Source organism: Polypterus senegalus, chromosome 12 (genome assembly GCF_016835505.1).
Source record: "Polypterus senegalus isolate Bchr_013 chromosome 12, ASM1683550v1, whole genome shotgun sequence".
In the NCBI taxonomy this organism is placed as follows: domain Eukaryota; kingdom Metazoa; phylum Chordata; class Cladistia; order Polypteriformes; family Polypteridae; genus Polypterus; species Polypterus senegalus.
This window is the reverse complement of record NC_053165.1, coordinates 8737236-8764125: the sequence shown is the minus strand read 5'-3', so window position 1 is coordinate 8764125 and position 26890 is coordinate 8737236. Positions and strand designations below refer to the sequence as shown.

General features: G+C 36.6%; 1 protein-coding gene across 6 annotated transcripts in view; it reads right to left on the bottom strand.

The window, feature by feature from the left end:
- Window positions 1–2598: 2598 nt before the first annotated feature.
- pbrm1 (polybromo 1) overlaps window positions 2599–26890 on the bottom strand; it is a 45321-nt gene continuing 21029 nt past the window's right edge. For 3 of the 6 annotated variants that reach the window (XM_039772956.1, XM_039772957.1, XM_039772958.1), the window contains exons 18-30: window positions 25744–25929; window positions 25382–25539; window positions 24418–24684; window positions 21260–21405; window positions 21008–21165; window positions 18231–18414; window positions 16326–16536; window positions 13656–13857; window positions 11513–11674; window positions 10941–11099; window positions 8755–8822; window positions 3651–3864; window positions 2599–3334 (exon numbers count right to left, since the gene is read on the bottom strand). In XM_039772956.1, the coding sequence (XP_039628890.1) occupies window positions 3162–3334; window positions 3651–3864; window positions 8755–8822; window positions 10941–11099; window positions 11513–11674; window positions 13656–13857; window positions 16326–16536; window positions 18231–18414; window positions 21008–21165; window positions 21260–21405; window positions 24418–24684; window positions 25382–25539; window positions 25744–25929 (2288 nt within the window). In that variant the 3' untranslated portion in view covers window positions 2599–3161. Of the gene's footprint in view, window positions 3335–3650; window positions 3865–8754; window positions 8823–10940; window positions 11100–11512; window positions 11675–13655; window positions 13858–16325; window positions 16537–18230; window positions 18415–21007; window positions 21166–21259; window positions 21406–24417; window positions 24685–25381; window positions 25540–25743; window positions 25930–26890 lie in introns of those variants that run through there. The other 3 variants (XM_039772959.1, XM_039772961.1, XM_039772960.1) reach the window with 2 other exon arrangements.

The window sequence follows — 26890 nt, the reverse complement described above, 5'->3', positions numbered from 1 at the left end:
TGGCACTTCCAGATTGGCCTTGTGTGACTCTGTGTGTGTGTACAGGGTTGGTTCCTGCCTTACACTCTGGTTCTTCTCTGGACCCTCAGTTTGAAAACTTTTTTTTTTTTTACTTCAATAAGTACATAATGAAAACCACACATTTATTCCAAACATTTTATGTTAAGAAAATTGACTACAGCATGCAACAAAAGCCAATAGAATCCCTCCAGGTGCATGTTTATATCTATAAATACACTCCAAGTGCTTCTTGACATGGAGACTGGAGGTGAAAAGCTCAGCTCTGAGAGGCTGATGTGTTCTTACTTAAGCCTATTTAATGAAAGGTGCCCTCCTGTTGGATGCGATTCAACACATTTCCTATTAAAAATGAATGTGCTTTGGAGTGAAGTTCACTTCATAATCAACAAAAGGCACCGCACATCTTCTCCTAGCAGACATTCACAGAATGGTCCAGTAGTTTAGTCTGCAGACTTTAAATTTGATCTTACTGCTTACGTTTTCTGAAGTTTCTCCTTGAAGATGAAAAAAGTCTGAATTCGTGTTAGCTGCTCCATTTCAGGATGTTCCTAGGAAATGTAATGGTTTACTTCATGATGTAGACATATATTATAAAAAAGGACTGTTGTATCAAATATTTGAAATATTAAATGTGTGCTTCAACCAAAATGTTTAATGTCTAAATATTCTTAACTGGAACAGAAATTAGTAATTTTTCACCCTCTGATTGAGGGCTAGACCCTTGCAAAAGATTAAGAAAAACTTCATATTTGTAATCACAGACCTTGAAAGAATCTAAAACAATACCTCACATGCTTATATTTGAAATTGTCATTTTTAACCTTCCTGGGAATGGCTATTAGTGGGCTAGGACCACCGGTAAAGAATCAAATATCAAAAATATGGTCATATTCATAATTAGCAACCTCAAAATGGCATAAAACAACACTCCGCGTTTATATGTCCGATCATCCTTTTATTAAAGTTTTGAGGAAAGGATTCCCCTTCCTTGTTATCCCATTAGAGGGCGAGCAATTGTGGTTGGTTAGGTGGCCTGGAAAACTTGCTTGAAGACACCTATTAGTATCTTGTAGCTTAAGGGTGTAATTTCCTGCACAAAATATGACCCAAAAATTAAAAGAGTTTTATGGTTCTATACGGCCAAGAATAGAGAGGGACCCCAAAAAGTTCAATGTCTTGCATAACAAGACATCAAGATACTGCAAAAGGTGTATCATATGTTGGCGGGGTTTTGTTGTAACAGTGAGTTTGAATGGGTCAGGAACCAAAAACAAAAATTTTTTCTATCACTCAGAAGTAATTCTTAATGAGCACAACAGATCCAACACTTACAAAAAATAAACAGGCTTTCAACGTAATAGTAGCCCTGTGGAGCAGAGAACAAGTCAATGTAGGTTTATGCTGAAGCTTAACAACAGACTGGTGAGGCCTCGCCCGTAGTACAGAGTGCAGATTTGGCCTCCATATTACAAAAGGAGACGTGGCAGTGCTAGGGAACGTCCAGAGAAATGTATAACAAGGCTGAGCCATGTGAGATATTAGGGAAGATTAAACGAGTTGACCCGTTTCAGTTTAAGGAAGTGGAGATCAACAGGCAACACAAAGTTTTTAAAATTATAAAAGTAATTGGTGCAGTGGATACCAGCTTTTACTTTAAAATGAATTCTGTAACATGAACACAGGGACACAGTTGGAAGGCTGAAAGAAAAAAAAAAAACAAAAAACTTTCGAATATTTGTTGTAAAGAACCACAGACACGTGAAATAAATGACCAAGAAGTGTGGTGGATAGCATGACTTTATCGACCTTCAAAATCTTAAGTTGATATTATTTTGGCCAATCTTAGGATGGACTAGATCTCTGGGTTGAAAGGCCTGTTCTTGTCAGAACGTTTCTAATATTTTAATGTCATAAGGATTTGTTGTAATTTTCTTTTATAAACAAGGTCATAGCTCTAAGGTGGACTATTTTCTCTCTAAACCGAACTGATATGATTGGTGGTGAAATGTACCGATGCACAATTGACAGGCAATCTACATGCAATAATGTCCATAGTGCAACGACTTCTGAAGTCGCTTGAATGAGGCATTAGTCATATTGTTCAATTTGTCACATATTTAGACAAGTCAGAACACTCAAATTAGGTCAGATATACTGGACTGTCCCAGGATATATGGGGCATCTGATTACCCCTGTTATGTGCAACCCAATTAAATGTTCTAAACTCTTGGAGATAATGACCTAAAACTTAAAAAGCCGTCAATGCAGAAGCCACAGTAACTGTTGAGAGCATAGTGAAGACCTCCACCACTGTGTCCAGGTGCTAAATACTGGTTGGCTCCACTGACTGAAGTGACTAACTTTAAATACCAGGGACATTCAAAAAGTTTCTGCACTTTTATTTTATCATTGGAAACAGTGAAGACAGGAAGAGTAGTGATTGGTCGTGTCTAAGAGTGTCATGTGACTTGGAAAATTGCATTGCTAAGGAAGATGACTATGTAGAAAAGTGACATCATTTGTTTTTGAAATTCTTAATAAACAGAGATATATATAAAAAAAAAAAAAAGTGCGGAAACTTTTTGAACGTCCCTCATAGTTTATTCCTGCATAGAATCAGTTCACACCACAAACCTTTTTCAATCCCTTTTGCCATTTCTCCTTTATTCCCAGTCTGGAAACTTGTGAATTCAACTCACTGGACATCAGATGAAATAGCATGATTGAAAATTATGATGTTAGAAACCAACTTTTCCCATCAGGTTTCATATGAAAATGTTCATATTGTTTACATTGGATATCAGTACAACAAATATTAAGCATTTTCACAATGTATACCAGATGAGAAACTTGCAAATACAAAAAAAAAAAAATAATAATAATAATAGCTTAAAAGAGCTGCCTGGACAAACTCAAAAAACAGAATTATCAAATAAAAAATATTAATATAAAAAAAGAAAAACACAAAACAGTGTAAAAAAAAAAAATCAAACTAACCTCATTTTAAAGATTTCTTATAAAACCTTTCAGAACTGTATATTTTTTTTAAATTAAACAATAAAATAAGACTTCCTTCTGGACCTCATTTTCCAGTGAACATTTAAGAAAAAAAAAATTTGATTTTTGGAAAAAGAAATTTGCTAAACATTTTCCAGGTTGTACGTTTGCCGAATATTCAAAGTATCTCTCAACATCAAGTCTCGCAGGCGCCAAAGTGCATCAACCATCGTCGTGTGGGCACCTTTGCTTTTCAGCCAATGAGAAGGCAGACGGCTCTCCTGTTCTTTAGAAAGGTGAACGTCTTTTCTTCTCGCTACAACACACACACAAAAAAAAGTTAATTGAACTTGAAAGTGTTATACTTTTTGTCTCACAGACATTAAAACCTAGTCGTTTACGTTTTATGTACTGCTATTTTCTTATCTCCATATGTGACATTTGATACAACAAAACCTTTTTTGTAAAACGACCAAGCCCCCTACAGTATACAGATATTCAATCTGCCCTTTCTTCAAGAGAAAGATGAAGTTTGAAAGATTAAAACAAGAGACTGTATTAGTGACACAACAAGCTACAGCAAGTGGAAAGTCATTATTAATGAAAGCCACTTGTCACACCATAAAGAATACCTGTAAGTGTTTGGTCCCATTTGCTGACGGTTCCCGACTCCGTATGAAGACCCTCAATGTATTTCAAGTAGGCCTCCGAGTGTAAAAGTCGCTGTGTCTTTGGTGGTGGAGCAACAAACATGGGTGTGGATGGCTGCTGCAAGGCAGGCTGCCCTGGTGGTCCTTGACCTGGGTAAGGGGGTGGAGCTTGTTGACCTTGGTTATGCACACCCATCTTAAAAAAAATATGAAGTACAGTATGCATTAGAAGTAATTTACAAACAAATTCACATTAATAATAAGGTCGTCAAAACAGGAAAGACTTTTTGTTGCTCATTTGTTTTAAAACTACCTGATGAATTTCTTCAAAAGGTACTAAAAAAAAAAAAAAAAAACGAACGAACAGAAAAATACCGTTGACAAATATTCAAACCCTTTAACCTAATACTCAGTTGAAGCCTCTTTGGCATTACTTCCAGCATGGAGTCTTCTTGTGTCTGATGCAACGAGGTTCACACCCCTGGGGTTGAGGATCTTTCTGCCATTCTGCTCTGCAGATCTTCTCAAGGTCTGTCAGGTTGGATGGCGGCAGTCGGTGGACAGCTATTTTCTTGTCTCTTTAGAGATGTTCAGTTGGGTTCATGTCCAGGCTCTGGCTGGGCTACTTAAGAACACAGAACTGTAACAAAGATGCTCCCGTGTTGTCTTTGCTTTTGTGCTTAGGGTCTTTGTCCGGTTGGAAAGTGAACCTTCATCTCAGTTGGAGGTCCAGAGCACTCTCGAGCAGATTTTCATTAAGGGTACTTCTGTACTATACTCTGTTCGGCTTTTCCTCAACTCTATTCTCTCTGCCACATGGAGAAAAAGAAAGAAAACAACACAGCACGATGCTGCCTCCACCATGGTTCACCACTGGAACAGAATAGTACTATACAGGTAATGAGCAGCGCCTGGTTTCCTCCAGCCAGGATACAAATATTAGTTTCACCAGACCAGAGAATCTTGGTTCTCATCAGGTGCCTTTCTGCTAACTCCAAGCAGAATGCCATGTGTCTTTCATTGAGGAGAGGCTTTTTTTTTTTTTTTTTTTTTTTTTTATTTATTTATTAATTTTATTACAATCAATACATAGCAATCAAGTTTTACAAAAAAAAAATTATGCTAAGAACAGATCGATCCCCACCCTTGAGAGAGAGAGCAAGCCAAGCGTGTAAAATTTAAGGCTTTTAAAAATACCTAAATCAACAAATTCTCTGTGCTTTATAAATCATTTCAAAATATTACTGATTAGATCCTGCCATGTTTTGAAAAAGTCTGCACAGATCCTCTAACTGAGTATTTGATTTTTCCAATTTTAAATAATATAACACATCAGTTTCCCACTGACTTAAAGAGGAGAGTTTGGGTTCTTCCAGTTTATCAGAATAAGTCTGCGTGCCAACAGTGTAGTGAATGCAATCACAGTTTGTTTGTCTTTCTCCACTTTAAGACCCTCTGGAAGAACCCCAAACACAGCTGTTAATGGGTTAGGAGGGATTGTGAGTCCAAGACTGTCTGAGAGGTAATTAAAATTTTTGTCCAGAATAATGTTAATTTGGAGCAGGCCCAGAACATGTGACCTAGTGAGGCTGGGGCTTGGTTGCAACGTTCGCAGGTTGGATCATGCCCTGGAAACATTTTGGAGAGTTTTAGTCGAGACAGATGTGCTCGATATATAATTTTGAGTTGTATAATTGTATGCTTTGCATATGGAGCTTGAGTGAATTCTCTGCATTGCTACTTTCCACTCCTTTTCTGATATATTAATTGAGAGGTCATTTTCCCAGTGTCCTCTTGGATCTTTGAAAGGAAGGGATTGTAAAAGGATTTTATATATTGTAGAGATGGAGTCTAACTCCTTGAAATTGAGCAATAATTTTTCCAGCGTGGATGAGGGTGCAAGATGAGGAAAATCTGGAAGGTTCTGTTTAACAAAGTTCCTGATTTGAAGATAGTGAAAGAAATTTGTAGCTGGAATGTTAAATTTGGAGCGTAATTGTTCATAGGATGCAAAGGCGTTGTCTATATAAAGATCTCTAAGCAAGTTAATTCCAAATTTTTCCAGATATTAAAAACTGCATATGTTTGTGAGGGTTGAAAGAGGTGGTTCTTTTGCAGGGTGCCACAGAAAGAAGCTTCTCCGTCTTAAAATGCTTTCTACATTGGTTCCAGATTCTAAGTGAGTGGAGCACAATTGGGTTATTAGTGTATTGCCGATAACGTGTGTTTATTGGAGCACAAAGCAAGGAATACAAAGAAGTACTGCAGGATTTTACTTCTATTGCGGTCCATGCCTGTGTATGTTCTTCTATTTGTGTCCAGGTTCTTATCGACTGTATATTTGCGCCCAGTAATAAAACTGGAAGTTAGGTAGAGCCATGCCGCCTTCTGCCTTTTGTCTTTGTAGGGTCGCTCTTTTGATGCGTGGATGTTTAGAATTCCAAATAAATGAGGTTATTGTTGAATCTAATTGCTTAAAGAACGATTTATTAATGTATATTGGTATGTTTTGAAATAAAAAGGAGCTTAGGAAGAATATTCATCTTAACAGTGTTAATTCTTCCAGCTAGTGTGAGATGAAGGGTTGACCATCTATGCAAGTCTTGTTTAATTTTTTCCATACAGACACGAAATTTTTTGATAAAGAGCTTTATGTTTACTTGTGATGTTTACCCCGAGGTATTTAAACTGTTCTGCAATGATAAAAGGAAGGGTGTCTAATCTAATATTATATGCTTGCGAATTCACCGGAAAGAGTACACTTTTATTCAGATTAATTCTGAGACCAGAGAGCTTTTGAAATTCTGTGAGTGCTGCTAAGACTGCAGGCACAGAATTTTCTGGGTCCGATATATACAGTACCATGTCATCTGCATATAATGAGATTTTCTGTTCCAGTCCTTCTCTGCTAATCCCCTTTATCTGATCAGTATTTCGACAATGTATTGCCAGTGGTTCAATGGCAATTGCAAACAGCAGTGGTGACAAAGGGCATCCTTGTCTTGTGCCACGTTCTAGTTTAAAGTAGTCTGAGCAAATGTTATTGATGCAAACTGAAGCTTCTGGGTTAGTATACAGTAATTTAATCCATGCACAAATGTTCGGGCCAAACCCAAACTTCTCCAAAATAGTAAAAAGGTATTTCCATTCAATCATGTCGAATGCTTTTTCTGCATCCAATGATAATAATATTTCTGGGGTGTTTGATTTAGTTGGTGAGTATATTACATTAAACAGGCGTCGAAGATTTGAAGATAAGTGTCGGCCCCTAATAAATCCAGTTTGGTCTTGTGATATTATTGAGGGGAGCACTTTCTCCATCCTTCTAGCTATGATTTTAGAGAGTATTTTAACGTCGTTATTCAGAAGTGAAATTGGTCTGTATGATGCACATTGTAATAAGTCCTTATTTTGTTTTGGAAAGACAGTGATTAGTGCTTGGCGAAAGGTTTGTGGAAGAGAGAGGAGTACAGGTAATGAGCAGCGCCTGGTTTCCTCCAGCCAGGATACAAATATTAGTTTCACCAGACCAGAGAATCTTGGTTCTCATCAGGTGCCTTTCTGCTAACTCCAAGCAGAATGCCATGTGTCTTTCATTGAGGAGAGGCTTCTTTCGGTCCACTCTGTCATAAAGCCCGGATAAGTGGAGTGTTACAAAGTTGATTGTCCTGCTCATAGTTTCCATCATCTCACAACAGGTTCTCTTGTTCACCTCTCTTACCATGTCGTTTGTCGCACAGTCACTCAGTTTGGCTGGGATGCCAACACTAGGAAAAGTCATAGCTGTTCCACAGTGTTTCCGTTTGAAAACTATGAAGGCAACTGTGCTCTTGGGAACCTTTAATACTATAGGAATTTTTTGTAAGCTTCCTCTAGATCTGTGCCTCGACACCATCCTGTCTCTACGCCCGGCAGACAATTCCTTCAATCTGAGGACTTTGTATTTTACTGTGATACACATTGTCAACTGTGGGATCTTCTATATGCAGGTGCCTTTCCTAATCCAGTCCGTTGAATTGAACTGACCACAGCTGGACTTCTACACAAGTGCAGAATCATCATAATGATGATCAATTGAATGGGATGCACGCTGGCCAAATTTCAAGTATCACAAAAGAGTCAAAAACTGAAGTACCATATTGACATAAGTATTTAAATACATTTGCAAAAATGGCCAAAAATTCTGTTTTTACTTTGCCTTTCTGAGGTGTTGAGTGTTGCTTGATGAGGGAAATGAATTTAAATGATTTTAGCACAAGGCTGCAACACAGTAAAATGTGAAAGGTGAAGGGGTCTGAATACTTTCCGATTTGACTGAATGTTCACATATTCAAGAAAAATGCATTTCTATCTCAATTGCAAAGTAAATAAAAGTATAAAAAGATGAAAGCTGAACTCTTGGCTAATTTCACATCACACTGCCCTATTAATGAGCAAATGTAAGAGTACATGATATCCCTTCTTTACTCGTATTACCTCACTTTCTACCTCTAATTAGGGAAAAAAAGAGAGCTTATATTTGAAAGACATATACCATGAATCTGAGATGTGGTATGTGCTATAAAAAACACCACTGCATTTCCAGACCTATTCAATCAGTCAAAGGTAGCCACAGCTTATTCTGGCAGTATCAGGCACACTTCTAGATAGGGATAATTTAGAATCGTTGATTAAACTAACATGCACATCTTAAGGATGTGGGAAGAAAAACAGTGTACCCAAGAGAAAAACCCCATGCAGTCGTTTGGGGAATTCTACAAAATCCACACAGACTGTGACCAGGTGTGGTATTCAAACACAGCCTGCTGGATCCAAGTGACAAGCGGCACCAGCTTTGAGCTACTGCGCCACCTGAATGTGCTGTGCCAATTGATAGTTTACATGCAAATGAAGAGCTGAAATAAAAGCCACATTTCAACTATGTATTAATTAGCTTGCTAAATGCCATACTAATTCATGTAGGGAAATTCTGAAGCGCAAAAAAAAAAAACACCCAACACATTCTAATTTCTGATACTTCTATTAAATAAATTCAGATTTCTATGATATGCTGTTAGCCCTGCATCACACACTGAAAATAACTCACCTGCTGACTGTATGGACTAGCATTAGCTGGGCTTCCAACCATTGTGCTGACACTCGGACCCATTACACCTACGCAACACAGAGACCAGAAACAGAGAGGTCTTCTATCACGTCAAGTATAAAGAAGTACATAAAGACATATTTCATGCTCTGAGCTGGAAATATTTATCTATACAGCAATTTACTCAACAATTACAGTAAGTTGTTCTTGATGCAATGTACTCTTGTTAATGGAATACCGCACATAAAAATGATTTTTTTTTTGCATGTTACCTCCCCCATGTAGCTAGTAGTGATGGCCAAGGGAAAAAAATACATATATACAGAACAGAAATAATGAAGTTTCAGAAAGACCAATGCTGGAAAATAACAAACCTTTAAAAATGCCCATGAAAAAAATCTCATACATGAAATCATCCAGTTGTATGCTAATAAAGTCTCAAACGCATGTCGTCGTCGTCTTTTGTGTTGCCACAGTGGATCATCTTCTTCCATATCTTTCCGTCCTCATCATCTTGCTCTGTTACACCCGTCACCTGCATGTCCTCTCCCACCACATCCATAAACCTTCTCTTAGGCCTTCCTCTTCCCTGGCAGCTCTATCCTTAACATCCTTCTCCCAATATACCCAGCATCTCTCCTCTGCACATGTCCAAACCAATGCAAATCTTGCCTCTCTGCCTTTGTCTCCCCAACCATCCAACTTGAGATGACCCTCTAATGTACTAATTTCTAATCCTATCTATCCTCGTCACACCCAGTGCAAATCATAGCATCTTTTACTCTGCTACCTCCAGCCCAGTCTCCTCCAAAACTCATGTATTTTTACATTGTTATACAAATTAGTTCTGGAAAATGCTCTCATAAATAAAAATGGAACTTGCTTAGATGTGAATGCACATTTAAACTGAAGAAACCCCCTCCCCCAACATGAGCCCAACGCAGAAACAACTTTTTATTAGATATTATTGCACTTCAAATGAGTGGGTGTGTGAGTGAAAATATTATCTCAGGAAGAGAACGGGTCTCTGATTTGTGCTGCAATTAAAGCGCGCAGTTTTCACTGACCACCAGTAAATAATTCAGAGCTACTAGAGTTGAGGAAAATAATCAATGTAACAATGGCAGGCAAATCTATAATTCAAATTGTGTCAGAGCACTTTCAATTTTCTGGAAGAGGTTTATTTTAAAAAAAAAAAAAAAAAAAAAAGCAAAAATACATTTGTTTGGGACATTATGAGCATACAACTGAATAAACTTGACATGTGGATTATGCAACACGAGTAATGCAAGATCTTTTCATGAATGTTTTTGATACTGTTCACTGTTGGTGCAGCATTGGTCACTTTTTATCTCGTGGAGAGTAACATACAAAAAAGCTGCTTTGAATGGTTTCCTACAAATTTTCAGTTTTCATCCTCACCATTATTCAGCACAATATGCAACTGCAGTTTATTTACTTATGTTTCAGAACAATGCTTTTCTATACTTGTTTTCCTAATATTATACTTTTCCATTATAGTGACCCAGGTAATAAGATATTCAGAAATACTTACACATTTTTAAGGCAATGTTAAAAGTCCAATAACTCCTAGCTGGATTATTAGCTTTTAATTGATGGTAGCTTCTATTAATATGGATTTCATTCATCTAAAGTTATATGCTTCTAATTGTGATGTGTACATACAGCAGAATGCAGTATATCCACATGCTGAATTATTTTATCATTTTAAATAAGGTGGAAATTTGTTTTTCTATAACCTGGGTAAAATGTGGTGTTAAGAATGTCAGTGCTTCAATACATAAAAGTCAGAATATAACTTCGGATACAGCTGAATGAAAACACTGAAATAGTTTTCACAAAATTTTCTTTGTATTTAGTTTTTCCAAACATGATGATTTTTTTTTTTATTTGTGCCCTCTAGTCAGACCACATAAACTAACAGAGTGCTTGATTTTAGATATCTTGTCCTTTATTTACTGGAGAAAATTTAAAACAACTTCTTATTCAATTTCAGGGATAAAAGATTGTATTAATGAATCAAGATCTAACAATAAAATATGGTGGGACTGGCTATATACACAAACCAGACAAGGCAAAAGATGCACTCCTAAAGTCAGCAAATGAGCAACAGAATGATGACAATGACAATGATGCTGCATGGCAAGAATGAAGATGGTTCTTACCCGGGTAAGGAATGCCTGGGATGCCCGGCATACCTGGTGGTAGATGATGGGGTAAAGGAGGGACCCCAAGGTGATGCAGTGGCATGCTGCCCATGCTGACCATGCCATCAACTGGGCCCTGAAAGGGTAACATAGGTGGTCCATAGCCACCCTTCATGCCTTGAAGGACAACACAACAAAGTTCATGCATCAGTACCATGCAATAAGCTATCATAAGAGCATGCACTAAAAATGGAAAAGCATGATTATATTAAATAATGGTTAGTATTTCAAAGAGCAATTTGGTTAGCTGCTTGTTTAATTATTATGAACATGCACTTGATGAAGTTACATTATGTATGAAATTACATTTTTGTTTATCACATTTCTCCACTATATGTACCAGAAAAATCACGTCCCTCGGTCAGTTCATTAAAAAAAAAAAAAAAAAAAAAAAAAAAAAACACACTTGACAGCTCTTATTGTTATCACAAAAATACATAATTCTTGAGTGTTTCATTAAGAAAATAAAATCTGAAATAAAACTTATGGTTCATGCTCATGAAAGCAAAAGGCCATTTTGACACCATTACCTGATGTTGGAGTCATGTTTTGGTTTAGCATTCCCATTGGGGTCGGTGGAGGAACAACTCCCATCAGGGCACCAACCGGGGTGCCAGCTCTTGGAGATGTACACTGCTGCTGTTGTGCGGCACGCTCTCGCTCCTGCTGTTCTGCAACCTTTGCTGCCCTTTCTGTCAAACAGAAGAAAGGTATGGTGTCTAAACCTAAAGCTCGAGTAACTATGAAACTATATTCTTTGTCCACATCTCATTTTTACCAATATACATACAATATATTTTCTCTAACTTTACTGCTGTGTATCGTTTTTTTTTTTTTTTAAATACATTGAGGCGCAATTCCTGGACGATGCAGAAATGAGGAAAATGTGTCGCGTTCTCACCTTGTGAACAATATTTAAAAGAAAAACAAAAGATCTATTTAGGAAAAAAAAGTTCAATGCCTTTGGTTAATCAAATTTGCATACCCTCTAATTAAAAGTCACTTTTTCTTTGATAATGGCAGTAGGTCACCTTGGATAATTTATCCTGACTTCCCGGCAAAAAAACCAATTCAAACTGGCTCAAATTGTGAGAGAATCTTTGATGCGTAACCCCTTGGTTGGTTTGACTATGTCCTTAAGATTTTTATTATGTTAAGGTGGAATTCTTCTTTAACTTTTGTTTTTTGGAAGAGAGCAAGACATTTCCAGCCAAAATATAACATGTGGAGCTAATCAGTTTACTCTTGGAGTTAATCAGAATTTCTGTCCCATTGAAGAGAAGAAACACCATAGTGATGATGAGCTGTGTTGGCTCTGAATCAAACAAATCTTTTAAAATTAAGGCCAATAGCTTCTGTCTTAGTCTGTTCAGATTGTCTTTTTCACACACATTTTTCTGAGAAGTAATTTAAAGGCTGGCCTTTTTTTGTGGCAAACTGGTTTCATTTTGCCACTCTCTCTCTCAGAGTTGAGACCTATGAATTATACCTAAAATGACTGTAGTCCGCTGGGAGTGACCACCATACATTCCTACATCTCTTTTAAGACTGTTAGCTAAAATTTCCAAATTAAACTTTCTCCATACTTAATTATTAATTGTGGATGGACCAAAGTAGAGCAATTTTCCCTCCACTTGTCAGTATTCCCTGATATCTGTAATGTCTCTATAAAGTATTTTTCTGTTGCACTCCTGCTCCATACCTCTTAACAATAACAACCTTTTGCTAGCTCCTCGTGGGTCATCGATATTTCGGTACTGATTTTATGTGGGGATAGTTAGAATCACTTCAGCCTATACGAGGCCAAAGAACATTTTCTTTATGCAGGTTTTGAAATGTGAGGAGTACAGTACATCAGATTGCCGCAACACTTATTTTAAGAGATGTTCAAACTCTTACACAGCCAAGACATTTAACTTTTTGATTTTATTTAAAATATTGTTGACTGCAGTCGCTTTTTAAAGATTAAAAATGTCCGCCAGGATTTTTCTCTATTTCAACCTTTACAAGAATAATTTTAAAATTTCAAGAACAGAGTACAGTTCTGATTCTGATATGAATGGTAAATTGCATTAAAAATAAAATATGACGGTACAAAATTTAACACTTTGTTTTCAAGCACTACATTTTATAAATAACAGCCGAACATTATTATTAATAATAATAATAATAATAAATAATAATAAAAAACCTTAAACTCTAGACAGATTGGGGTGCTAATGGGCATCTTGGTTTGTCTGCTACACCTAACATCTGCCTAAACTAGAAAACAGAATGCTGCTTGAACAGATGCAATGTTTCCTGACAAGATGAAGATAAAAGGGGTTCATCCACATATACTTTTGCATACAATTGTCTTTGGCTTATTTTGTACCTGCCAGACTACTTTTCTTAGAGAAAGTTTTATTTATAAAGCTTAATTCACAACTTTCCTACTGTATGTGACTGCTTACTTTGTTTTTGTGTATTTGATTCAAATGTTTTGAACTGTGTCCAATATAGTGAGCTTTTGCATATAATTATTTTGTAAAAGTGATATGTGCCAAACATTGCTAATAGTACTATACCAAATAAAATCTTAACGGACATGAAATTTAAAAGTAAAAATCTATTTTTGATCTAATAGAAACATCAATAGGCATTTTGCATTTTACAGCTCATATGGACGGATACCTTCATATTCTGCCTTTTTTGTCGACTCCAAATTTCTCCATTCTGTTCCCACCAGCCGGCTAAGCTCTCCGAAAGAGAAGTCTGGATGTTGTGCCTTTATTACAGCTCTCATCTCACTGCTAAAGAGGATATACCCACTCATATTAATCTTTCTTTTAGAGCCTTCTTTCTTCGTGGTGCCCTTCACAGACTTGGGAGTTGACTACAAACAGACAAAAAGTTAATTGAGACTTGAAACTCAACATAAATTAACATTTAAAGAATAAATATGTGTTATTACAAACGGGATGTGAAATAACAGAATTCACATGATGATACAATATTTAAAACAACAGAGAGAGTAATCTATTTGAAATCTGACATTTATCAAATTTGTGACTGGAACAAATGTAAAAAAAATGGTTTCAAATAAAATAATAAAACACATCAATAAGTAAATAAATAATCAAAACAGTAATATTTCAATTGCATTCAAAAAACATAAAAAAAAAAAAAAAAAGTAGCTGGGAGTGGGCCCATTTCTGTGGCTCAGACCTGTCTTAATCTCAGAAAATGGGAATGACTAGTTGACTGATAATGGCCCCTTTCATGAAAAGAAGGACAAAAGTGTGTGTTCCAATTAATTAGGCCCACATGGAAAGGCCTACACTAGAAACTTCAACAGATAACAGAAACTTGAATCAAAGGAGGTGTAATGTGCACTTTATCATGGCTGGGGAACACGTCTTCGCCTTGCATGGACTTTACAGCTGTGTGAGATCTTTGCAATACTGCTTCAAAACATAACATAGTACATGTTATATACTGGATTTGGAAATGTTCATGACCATATTCCACGTGCTAACTTGTGGGATGTGTTGCCACAGAATGGGCTCCCAGGACTGCTACTTGCCATTTTGTCTTTGTGTATATAATACAGGCCATCTGTTCACATACTAGATGTTTGTTATGTCTCATCTGTTTAAATTGGCTATGTGAATCTGCCAAGGATGTATCCTTGCCATTTTCAAGATTTTAACCAGCATGACATCAAGGCAAAACTGAGCAGTATGAAGTAACCCAGTCTGGGCTGCATCTTTGCAGATTATACTATCCTCATGGTCACATCGAACCGTGAGCTTTGACTTGCACTAGAATGCTTCACAGCCAAGATGAGAATCAACACTTCCAAAACCTGAGCTCATGGTCACATCCTCAAAAGAAGAACGACTTGCTCTCTGCAAGTGAAAGTGGGCAGATGCAACAAGTGGAGGATTTTGTGCAGTTTGGGGAAAAAAATGACTGGGAGGATGAGCAGCAGATGAGCGATACAGCCACTGGACTTGGCCCGTTTTTACCATCATTATCTAGTGCCAAAACCAAAGTCCTAGGACACGGCTTTCAGATCTTCAGTAAGTACACTTCCCATCCTCATCTATGATCATATTATGAATGAGTATTGGGAGGTGTGTGGGAATGTATTCTACTGTATGCTTGCATCCTGTCCAGTGCTGGGTCCTGTCTTGTACCCAAATTGTACCATTACTGGCATTGGGTCCCCTTGAGCCTGAAGCTACCACACTTTTTTTTTTCCTGCATGTTCTATACAGGAGGAATAAAGATCATCAAGGTTTCAATTTACTTCCTTAGTTCAGCATCAGTTAATTGTAATCTTCCTTAATTTGTCTGTGAACATACTCTTAAAAATGTACTGGATCCTGTTCACGTGCGCTTTCTGTGCACTCCCGCAGATAAACGTATAGTAAGCCAACTCCCTGTGACAGTGTTCTAGATAAAAGGGGTTTAGAAAAATGAATCAATGATGGAGGAATGGATGTATAAACATTGTCATCTTTCCTACTTCTGATCTGTAGTAAACACCAAACTTATAATTAATTGTATGAACATAAACTATTGGCACTACAGTAAAAAGGTGAAAACCATAGCTGCAGAGCACGATTTCTGATGATGTATAAGTACAATGCAGTAAATTAAAACTGTATGTTACTTTTTAGATTGCTCAGAAAGTGTCAGTACATATAACACAGAGAAATGAAGTATAATGGGTACCAGAGGATGCATGGCAACCTATTAATGTGTGTGCTTGTGAGTGCGCCATTTCAATACACTGGCATCTCGTTCAGAGCAGGTTCCTGCCTTTTGCCTAATGCAGCTATGTGACCCTGTATTTGATGATTGTGAGAATTAATAGATTAGAGACCTGCTGCATCCACAATACTTGCCAGCTATACATTTATACAAATACAATCATTCGACAGTACATCACATGTTTAAGAACGTCCAAAACATAACCATGCATGCTGAACACAGTAGTCTTTAAACAGCTGTAAGAAACGCACATTATGGGATTAGGAAGTGAACATGAGGATTCCAAAGATTTGTTTATTTGCTGAATAGGCATCTATTAATTTTACTTACTACTAAGTTTGATGACAAGCTGTAAAATGGTACAGCACACTTTTAAATAAATAGGAAGAATTTACAAGGAAAAAAAAACTAACAAAACACAATACCTTCATCTACGGTCTCCCTAATCAAATTCTCCAAATGAATTAATGATGACCTAATATCTTGACAATTTATGCTGTCACTGCTTAGCCTGAACCCCATCACTGAAAAAAGCCACACTGCTTGTTCTAGGGAATGCTGAAAGTGCTGCTGATTTCGTACCTGTGGAGGAGTGTAAGGCATGATGTCTAGTTCATTGGACAGGGGTGTCTGCATCTGTGGATGAACCGTGGTTTCCATGGCCTCTCCCTCTTCCTCACCCATTTCCTCCATATCCTCATCTGCGCCTTCCAGTTCAGCAAACTTTGCTTCCAACTCTTGGATCTTCTTCTCCAACAATGGGGATGGTTCTTTTGGCGGCACTATTGGTTTTCTGACAAAAAATGAAACTTTTCAATTATCACTTTAGTTACAATGAACCTAGCTTTTTCTACAACACAGTTTTCAAATAATACTTCTTCTTAGATATGCAATGGTTGCTTACATTGTAAATTCATAAATAATAACAACAACAACATTCTTTCATCAATAAAGCTGGTTGTGTGAATTCACAATCCCATTTTATTCAGTATTAGCCATCCCCCGTGGCTTTGCCCGTGTAGTAGTGAAACGGGACAGTGAGGAGGGCATGGCCCAGCTCTCTACTCCTGCCGTTACTCTTCACCTCTGTCTTAGATTAGTGCAAAAATACCGCTCCTGCAAGTGAATTATGATTCTTGGCGCAATGAGAAGTCGCAAAATCAACCGGAATGTTCAAGCAAATTATAGAAAAAAACCAGATCTAAATCCGTGAAGTAGTTCTCTCGTTCGCTAACTAAGTGGGGTTAAGGTAATGCCCCGAGGCAGACGTGCAAGTGAGGAGGGCCCACATCCAGTTGAAGAGACCTAACATAATATTTCCTTCTCGGATGATCATAGGGTTAGATGAAGCATGCCCCCAAATTATTTAGGCATCAGACTGTAAACCACAATACTGCTAAGTAACTCCCCCACCACTGACTCAATACATGGCAACCAGATGGTTGCCTCACATGCTAGTACTCATGTAGAAATATGGTAGTAACTATTTATAAAGTGACCTAGGATAGCCATCAAGGTCACAAAATGGTGTATATAACTGCAGAAGATTCAGTTTTCACTTCCTTCTGTGGCATATGGGAGAAATTCACCTACTCTGTCAATGGGCCCAGCACTTTTGTGTCTATGAATTTTTATATTGAGTATTGAGTAAAATAAGCAGCTAAGAATACATAGACAGACAATTAAAGTAATCACATTGTTCATACAGTGCAAAACAAAGAGCAGTACAGTACTATTTTTAGTAAATCAACTAAATCATGTTAATTTTTGGAGATGAGATCAGGATATGTACTTCTATTGCAGCAATCACATAAAGGAAGAAGGAAACATGTTCTGCAAGTTATGATGTTACGATTATATGAGACAGCTGCTCAGCTCCAGCAGTTCTCTTTTTGTAGATGATCAGAGACACTTGCATCTATTTTGAATAATTTTTTTCCACAAATTCAGTATTGTTTAGCCATAGACAGACAGTGTGACTGGGGAAATAACTGTAAACAAAAAGGTTTCTGGAACTACTAAAGCTCCAACTTGTTAAAAACATTCACATTCATCTTGTACTTTGCCAGACACTTTGGATAAACTGTTAAATATTTTGCTGGGGAGCAGGGCTATTTTAGAAGTTTTCATTATGCCTTTATATCCTGCAATAAACAGCTTAAATTCTTTATGCACTGACAGTTAAAAATATTAGAATTTAGAGTTAAAACATTTTATTAATAGAGATTTACCATCACTTTTTTTTTTTTATATATATAAATAGAGTGGTACACATTTCACCTTCCAAACCTTTCTATGATTGAATGGCAGAACAAAACAAAAAAAGTGCAAATGAATTGATGAATAAAAATTGTTATACTTTTTTCACACAAAATTAGCTGTTTGATAAACTCTTATCAAAACTGAGCACGAACTCTACAATAATTAGTTTTAAGGTCCAACAAATAGTTTTTTAAAAACCCATTTAAAAAATGTGTTATTACTGACCTAAAGTAATAGATTTCATCATCTACAACTTTGGCAGAGAGGGAGAATCGTTTGAGACCTTTAAATTTTTTCATCTGCTTCTCAGTTTCATTGTACCGACTCTCACAAACCAAGACATCCTCTTCGGGGATCTCAGTAGGACGACAAGAGATGTAGTCTTTAAAGGATAAAACTGAACATTTCCCTATGTAAGAACAAAAACATAAGTTAAAACAGATACATATACTGTTATTCAAAACATTTATTTTGGAAGAATTATATAAATATCATAAATAAGAACACCAACATTCTGACAAACAACAGGAGATGATTTAATTCCCTGTGCTCATTTGGTTAGCTAATACTTTAGTTGGCTCAGTCTTTCAGTCTGATATATAAATATTTTTATAATAAAGTTGTCACGGTTACCACTTCACCTTGTTTGTTCCAAACTCTCAGGACTCTTTTCGAGAAACACTGCTGCCGATCTTTTGTCTGGAATGCACTTGCCCTTTATTTCTACTGGTGTGTTTCAGCATCAGCTTTATCAAGATTTTTAAAGATTTGGATTTAATCCCCAGGTGGTCTTCTCTGTTTAAGGCTCAAGGGGTTTAATTCCTTCTGTCTGTCAGAACAGATAATGCTCATTACTCTAAAAATGAAGTTGGTTGAAGTTCTCTGCTATTTCTTTTACAGCATGGGGATCACTCCACTTGATTTACATTTAATACATTTTACAACAGAACCTAACTATTTATTTGCCTTTCCAATTTCTGGTGAAGGAGACAATGCTGCATCAACATAAACCCCTAAAACCCTTTCAAAATTCGCTCACTGTAGGTGACCACCCTGCAATTACATTTAAGATTTGTCTTGCCTGCATGCACCGTTTTTGCATAAGCTGTATTTTCCCAGCCTGTGGTATCCTTTGATTTTTGTTGCTGTCTGGAAATGACACAGGTCTACTCACTATCTATACCAGAACCAATGTTATTAAAATAAATTTAAAACAGTTCTAGGCAGTGAATCTTGAGAGACTCTACTGATGACCTCACCTCATGCAGGACATTCTTCTCTTATCCATACTCTGAAGTTACCTCCAATACTGAAGAAGTCCAGCTTTACAAATAATCATCAGTAGGGAACTGCTTTAGAAAAGACTATGTGAATTGTGACAAACATTGTGTTCTTGTTTACTATTCTAGTTGTTTTTAAAAAAAAAAAAAAAAAAAAAGAAAGTTTAATGGGTTCTCACTTTTTTTAACCCCTGCTATTATAACTAGAACTAGAATATTACCTCATTACCGGAACTAGGATCACAACTGAACAGGTGTAAGGAGCAGATCAGTTATGCCGATTTGTGTTTTCTACTAAATAAAATGCACTTATATACAGTACAGGCAAAAGTTTGGACACACCTCCTCATTGAATGTGTTTTCTTTATTTTCATGACCATTTACATTGGTAGATTCTCACTGAAGGCATCAAAACTATGAATGAACACATGTGGAGTTATGTACTTAAAAAAAGGTGAAATAACTGAAAACATGTTTTATATTCTAGTTTCTTCAAAATAGCCACCCTTTGCTCTGATTACTGCTTTGCACACACTTGGGATTCTCTCGATGAGCTTCAACAGGTAGTCACCTGAAATAAAACCATTTAAAACCACACTATCATCTGTGGGATCCCACAAGGATCAGTCGTTGGGCTGACCCTATTCAACATCTATATGCTACCCCTGGGTCACATCATCGGCAGGCATTGAATTTCATTCCACTGTTATGCAGCTCTATGTCAGACTGGATTCAACCTCCCTTACACCTCCATTAACTCTTTACTCTTGCTTGGATGAGATTAAGGCTTGGATGTCCAAGAAATTCCTCAAGCTCAACAGCACCAAAACTGAAGCTCTTTAAAAATTGGTACCCCCATCAAATTCATTCATTATATTTCCTTTTCTGATCGTACCATTGCCCTCTCCCCTTCAGTTACAAACTTGGGTATCAAGTTAGGCTCCCATCTGTCATTTGATACAAATGTTAATCACCTTTGTAAAATTGCATCTCCGAAATATAGCCAAACTCTGTACCTGCCTCTCCCTCTGTGATGCTGAAAAGCTGGTTCATGCCTTTGTCTCCTCCAGGCTGGACTATTGTAATGCACTCCTCATCGGGATACCCAACAAGAGCCTTCAAAAGCTACAACAAATTCAAAATAGTGCTGCAAGTATCCTGATGAGGGTGCGGAAATATGAACAAATTTCACCAATCCTTCGGTCACTTCATTGGCTCCCTATTCACCTCCGTATTCAATACAAACTTTGTCTGCTTACTCACCAGTGTATCCATGTAAATGCTCCACAATATCTTAAGGAACTCCTTATATTACAATCCACTACAAGAAACCTCCATTTTGCAAATACCTACAGCCTCCCCTCCCTATGGCCAAACTTCGTACAATGGGTAACCGAGCCTTTGCAGTGGCTGCTCCACGGCTCTGGACTGCCCTACCAGAGAGGCCGAGAACACAGCAGATTGTGGGCGGTTTTAAAAAACAGTTAATGACTTTTCTATTTAGGAAAGCATATTAACAAGAATGTGACTAATTATTGTTGTTTTATCTCCGTTTTTAACTTGTTTTGCCTTTGTTTAAACTTTTTATGTAGCACTCTGAGATTTACTACAAATGTAAAGTACCTTATAAATAAAATGCACTATTATTATTATTATCATATTAAAATACTAATCCTTTCGTATTAAAAAGTAATTAAAAACTATAACAAAATTAACGCAAACCTATAACACATGTCATGGGGCAGGTTTCCTCCAAGTTACTCAGAAAAATCTCCTTCTTGTAGAACATTTTAGTTGGCTCATGTTCAGTCTCTTCTGGGTGAGTAAAAATTGGGCCAAAGAAATATGCAGCTCCATCACGGACCCACATCTTTTCAATTCTGAAGAAAAAATGATTATGCATTAAAAAGAAATCTAAAAAAAAAAAAAAAATATTCATCTAACACAAACTTTTACAAACTTAAAGATACATACCTCCCTACCCTATGACGGACTAATCCATGTGATTTAATAAAAACACAATCACCAATCTTGAGCCACAAGTCATTGTACCGGAGCTGTTCATAATATACACAGCCAGGTTCTCCATTGGGCATGTCCACGGAAACGTCATCTTTGTCCTGAGGAACCAGAGGGAAGAAAATGACAGACAAAAAAAAAAAAAAAAAAAAAAAGCAGCAGCAGCAGAGCAGAGAAAGTATATAAAACACAAATCTGTCCATTTGCTGGTATGTAATAATGCTACACGTCAGTTGTGGGCGGTTATAAGTGATCTGTATTTTTAAATGTAGACTTTCTTGGTGTGCACTATTCACAGGTGCAGTGAATGAGAAGACTTCAGTGTTTTCATCATTCACACAGTATTGGAAAATGTCTACTGCTGGTTAGTGGAGTCAGTGCTTATTATTATTAAGCCTGAGGACCAAAGAGATGATAAACACCATGCACATCTTCCCAAAACATAATACATCAAACAGTTAGAAGTTATTCATTTCAAACTACTTCCAGCTTTGTAGTGAAAGCCTGTATCTTACATATGTAATCACCTGCAAATGCCCCTTGACAAAAGTTGCATTTCGGCCTGGATTAGAATGGGTGGGCTTACTACAATGCTTGAGGCTGATCATCAGGGACATTGAACTGCTGCATAAATGGCAAAGGCCCACTTACTTATATAGTACAGCCCAGAAATGTATAGGTATGTTTCAGGATTGATGCAGGTATGAACAATGAGAAATCAAGAATCCTGAGAATTTGCACTTTGAAATTTCTAAACCAAGTATTATTCCTGCTGTTCTTTCATGTCAAAATACATGTGAAAACCAACTTAAAATGATCTTACACAAAATATAATTGTCACATGTGAGAGAAGCACAGATACTGATGCAAGTAAATCATGAGCACCTTAGGCAATTATTTAGGAAAATCTACAAAACACACTTGCTGTTATGTACATATTTTCAAATAGCTAACCTAAATATCAGGAAACTGAAACTGTTCACTCTTCCACAAAGCCATGCAATACGTCTTTAAGCCTGGTTACTTTCAGATGGGACAGATGTGTTCAAATCCCCAATGAACTTTATTGGCTCTGCTGTTTTTAAACCATTCATCGTCTCTGTAACTAAGTATATCATTATAAAGAATGAATGTAGTCCTCAACCATTGTTCGTCTTCAAATTTTATAGTCATTTATTAAAATGTGACAAATATGTATCCCAATTAAGGATAGTGTTTGTAAAGTGGGCTCTGAAAAGTTTCAGGTAAGGTAGATGTTTTAAAATGTAAGGTAGTTACAAAATTTTAACTAATCATGGTGCCAGAGAGCAGTGACACAACATTCATGTAAGAATTTCAATGTACCCTGTACTGGTGACAAATAAGGACCCAGTAACTTGTAGAGAGATCATACTGATTTCTGCATATTTGTTAGCAACCCACTCAACCTGTGAACTCTCTTGAGTTCAGAAAATTGCTGGACCATTCTGAACATATGAACAACTAAATGTCAGTAAATTCTTATGTTGAACCTGGCAGTTTTCAGGTTTAAAGTGAGTAATGTGCTATCGATGCATTTCACCAAGACTACCAAGCAAATAGGAAAGATGCATCACCTGTGGGAAAACTTCAAGAACTACGATTAAGAAACTGGAAATGACAAATGAAATAGCTCCATTTGACCGTGCTCAAAGTAAGTATAGCTGTGATTCATACTCTACTGGAACTCTAACATCAAATGATGAAGTGCTACTCTGCATGTTCAATTCATCATAATAACTATTCATAGTGGCTCTAAAATCCGTACTGACCCCTACTCTCTCTTCTGTTTCTTTTTCCTACTCAAAGCCTCATGATGATCCAACATTGATGGACTGAAAGCCAGAAGTCCACGTGACCATCATCATTGAATCCTTCCGTGAGAACTCTAAATCCAAAGAGGACTGTTTTCATTTATGTTAGGTAGATTGCCCAGAGGGGACTGGGCGGTCTCATGGTCTGAAATCCCTACAGATTTTATTTTTTTCTCCAGCCGTCTTGGAGTTTTTTTTTCTTCTGTCCACCCTGGCCATCAGACCTTACTTATTCTATGTTAATTAATGTTGACTTGTTTTTATTTTTTATTGTAACTTCTATTTTTCTATTCTTCATTTTGTAAAGCACTTTGAGCTACATTTTTTTGTATGAAAATGTGCTATATAAATAAATGTTGTTGTTACTACATGTGATGGGGTTTGTGACATTTTATGCTTGTAGGTCAAACTGAAGACTTAAAGCTGGACAGAACTTCATGTCTAATTTAATGAAATCAGAACATTCCCTTGTTGCTCACGATGTCTGTGTTGTGTAACACCGTGAATGCAGCAGGAGAAGATTCTCTTTGTCTCATAAAGATCTCCTGTATTATTAACAGACATTAAAACATGGTGGGGAGTCTGTATCTATAAATGCACACACACAGACTATGAATATGAGAATTAAGATAACTATTGGAAATCAATAATTTAAGGTTTGTGTTAAATTTCATTTTTTTAATACTGAAGGATGTCCATACCTTACACAGTAAAACACCATTAATTTTTCAAAGACATATTAACTATATTTTTTTCTTTTAACTCTGTATTACCGTATTTACGCATATACCACACGCACATTTTTTCCCCGAAAATTAGCATTAGAAAAATCAGGTGTGCATCCTACATGAGGAAATGTAATTCTGTAATGTTGACTTCTTCTGCTTGAGCTTGCTTGCTCACACTTTCGCTTGACAGCGCTCTCTCTCTCTCTTTCTCTTAACACTTCCTATACAATCACAATGCGCATGATACACGAGGCAAAACTTTTTTCGCAATTTTCTTTGTAAAAATTAGGGCGTGTATCTTACACGAGGGCGTGAGGTACACGAGTAAATATGGTAGTTATTTCACCAAGCACCTGTGCAGATATACCATAGTATATCATGTTTCCGATTTATCTTATCAATACATATTCATATTAAATAATTCTGATTACTTATTTTAATTCCTTACCCAACAGGTGGAATGTTCTATACAATATTGCCTAGGCAGAAACAAAGTATGGATTCTTAAATGTTTAATAACTTAATTAACTTTTTTTTTTTTTTTTAAACACACCTTATCAATAATGCTGATTGAATCCAATCCTCTGCCTTCCTCAGGTCCCTCAGAATGTTTATCTTGATCATGCTTGGTGGCAGCCGCAAAGACAGAAGCCACTCGTACCACTGGTAATGGCACATCACGTGGAACAAACTTCACAGAGCTCAGTGGCATGGTCCACATTTTAATCTTCTTAAATGACTTTGTTTTGGCAGAGTACCGTGACTCACAGACATATACATCATCAGCCCTGAACCCCTCTGGATGCAACTTGAAATACTCCTGAAAACAAATAAAAATAAAAGACACTACTGTGAATTGTTTCTCTTTAGTGTAATATGTATGATCTTTAGACAAAATGTCTTTCACAATATCTGAAATAAAGTGAAACACAATCCATAAACTAGATTTTTTTTTTTGGATTTTGATATATTTTGTTATTTCCCCAAAAGGAAATTGTCTTTTTACATGACCTTTGAGGGTCAAAGCACAGGGTCAGCCATTGTGTAGCGCCCCTGGAACAATTTTTAGGTTAAGGGCCTTGCTCAAGGGCCCAATAGAGCAGTATCCCTTCTGGCAGCAGAAAACAGAATTAATTCAATAAATGAATGGAAAAAAAAAAACTAACAACAAATAGCATGAAACATTACGCATGATGATATTTGCAGTAACAGTATATTGGACATTTTAATTTTGTTTTTGCTATATACTTCAGCATTGCAATAGTGCATGATGTTAATTTCTATATATAATAATGACTGACTGAATCAATGAGTGCTACTGGAATATTGATATATTTAACTATTTTTTTTTTTTTTACCACATTTGAATATTTTTTAATTTTCATAGTTTGACAGTCTTTAATGCTTTAATGGAATACATAATGTGTTGATCAGTCACATCTCTTGCAGTTAACCCTGCTCACTTTATTTTCCTTTTAAGTAGCCGATCTGAAAGGAGCAAAGTAAATAGTGTTTACCTTTACAAACATAACCACACATTTCCCTAATATTTTGCTGACTTGCACTTTATTATAGTAGTCACTTTTGAACACTTCTTTTTCTAAAAATTTGCGAGTGGCCAAGTGGAAGGTTTCATTTGGCCTGTAAAACCAGCAGCCGTACAACCATTTTTCACCTGAAATGGGAAAAAAAGGTTAGTAGTGGTAAAGTAAAAACAACTGAACATCTATCTAGCCCTAGTAATGAATAAGTCACCATTTATATTTATTCTAAAAATGCTAAGCTTGTCATGTCCATTACAATAATAAGAATTTTTTTTTTAACACTTTTCATGAGTGTCCCTGGTGTGTAGACGTTATTTTCTTGCTGACTTACTTACCAGTGTCATCCTGCCAAAGTCTCTCAATGCAAACTATATGGGGTTGCAAGTTGGGTTCTGCTGGCTCAACATACACATAATCCCCAACATGGTACATGCTGTTTTTAAAGCTGCAATCCTGGCTATATGTACGCTGAAGTCCAGATTGCCACGATCCTCCAGTGTGATCATCACTTTTTTCAGCTTCTGCAGAAATCAAAACAGAGATAACAAATGTGTGTTGGAGGAATACTCTGCCAGGATAAGTAGCAGCTCTCATTTTACCTGGTATGTCACATAATCAATATTCTAAATAATGTTATATAGTACTTTATTTTTTTTTAGGTACCAACACTTTCAAAATTATATTAGCTTTTAAAACTAACAATACCTTGCCTGCTTGTATATAGTAATAAATTACTACGATTATGCTTTAATTGGGAATATATTCTTTTTTTTTTTTTTTAATACACACAGATGATTACTATTACTTATTACAGACAAGAGAAAGTAGGGTGAAATGTCATTTCACCCTACTTTCTCCTGTATCAATCTATGGCTAACACAGTACAACACTCTACTGTTATTGCAGACAATACACAAGGATTTTTAAGCTGTGAAGAAGATATCAGCACTTAGAAGCAAACTATAAAACAAGTCAAGCACAAAAAAAAACTTGCTGAATATTCTGAAACATTAGAGATGCAGGAAGAACGGTGCATAGAGTATCACATCATTTATTGGACTAATTCTTGTAAACATCTGACTAAGACGACATCAAGAGCAGCCGACACACCCAGCTACTTCCTGGTTGTATGTTCTCCACAATGATTTAACATCTAAACCCTGTTGTGTTGGGATCGGTCAAGCCATCCAGTCTTTGGACCTTTTCTCAGAACCAAATTACCTGGGCAAAGCTAAGGAGACAGGAATCTGGCAACAGGCAAGAAACACAACCATATTCTTGTTGTACCAGAGACACTTTTTCTGATGACGTGCTTCCTTCCTGTGTCTCAACAGCATTTTTCTGTAATTTTTGATTATTTTCTTTGTTTTGTCACTTACTGTGTTGTGCAAGACAAAATAACTGATATTTCTTGGGAGTGTACGCCTCTACAAAAGGTACAGCTTTGTTTTAGAAACCTAACTGTTCTCCCTGTGTCTGTGT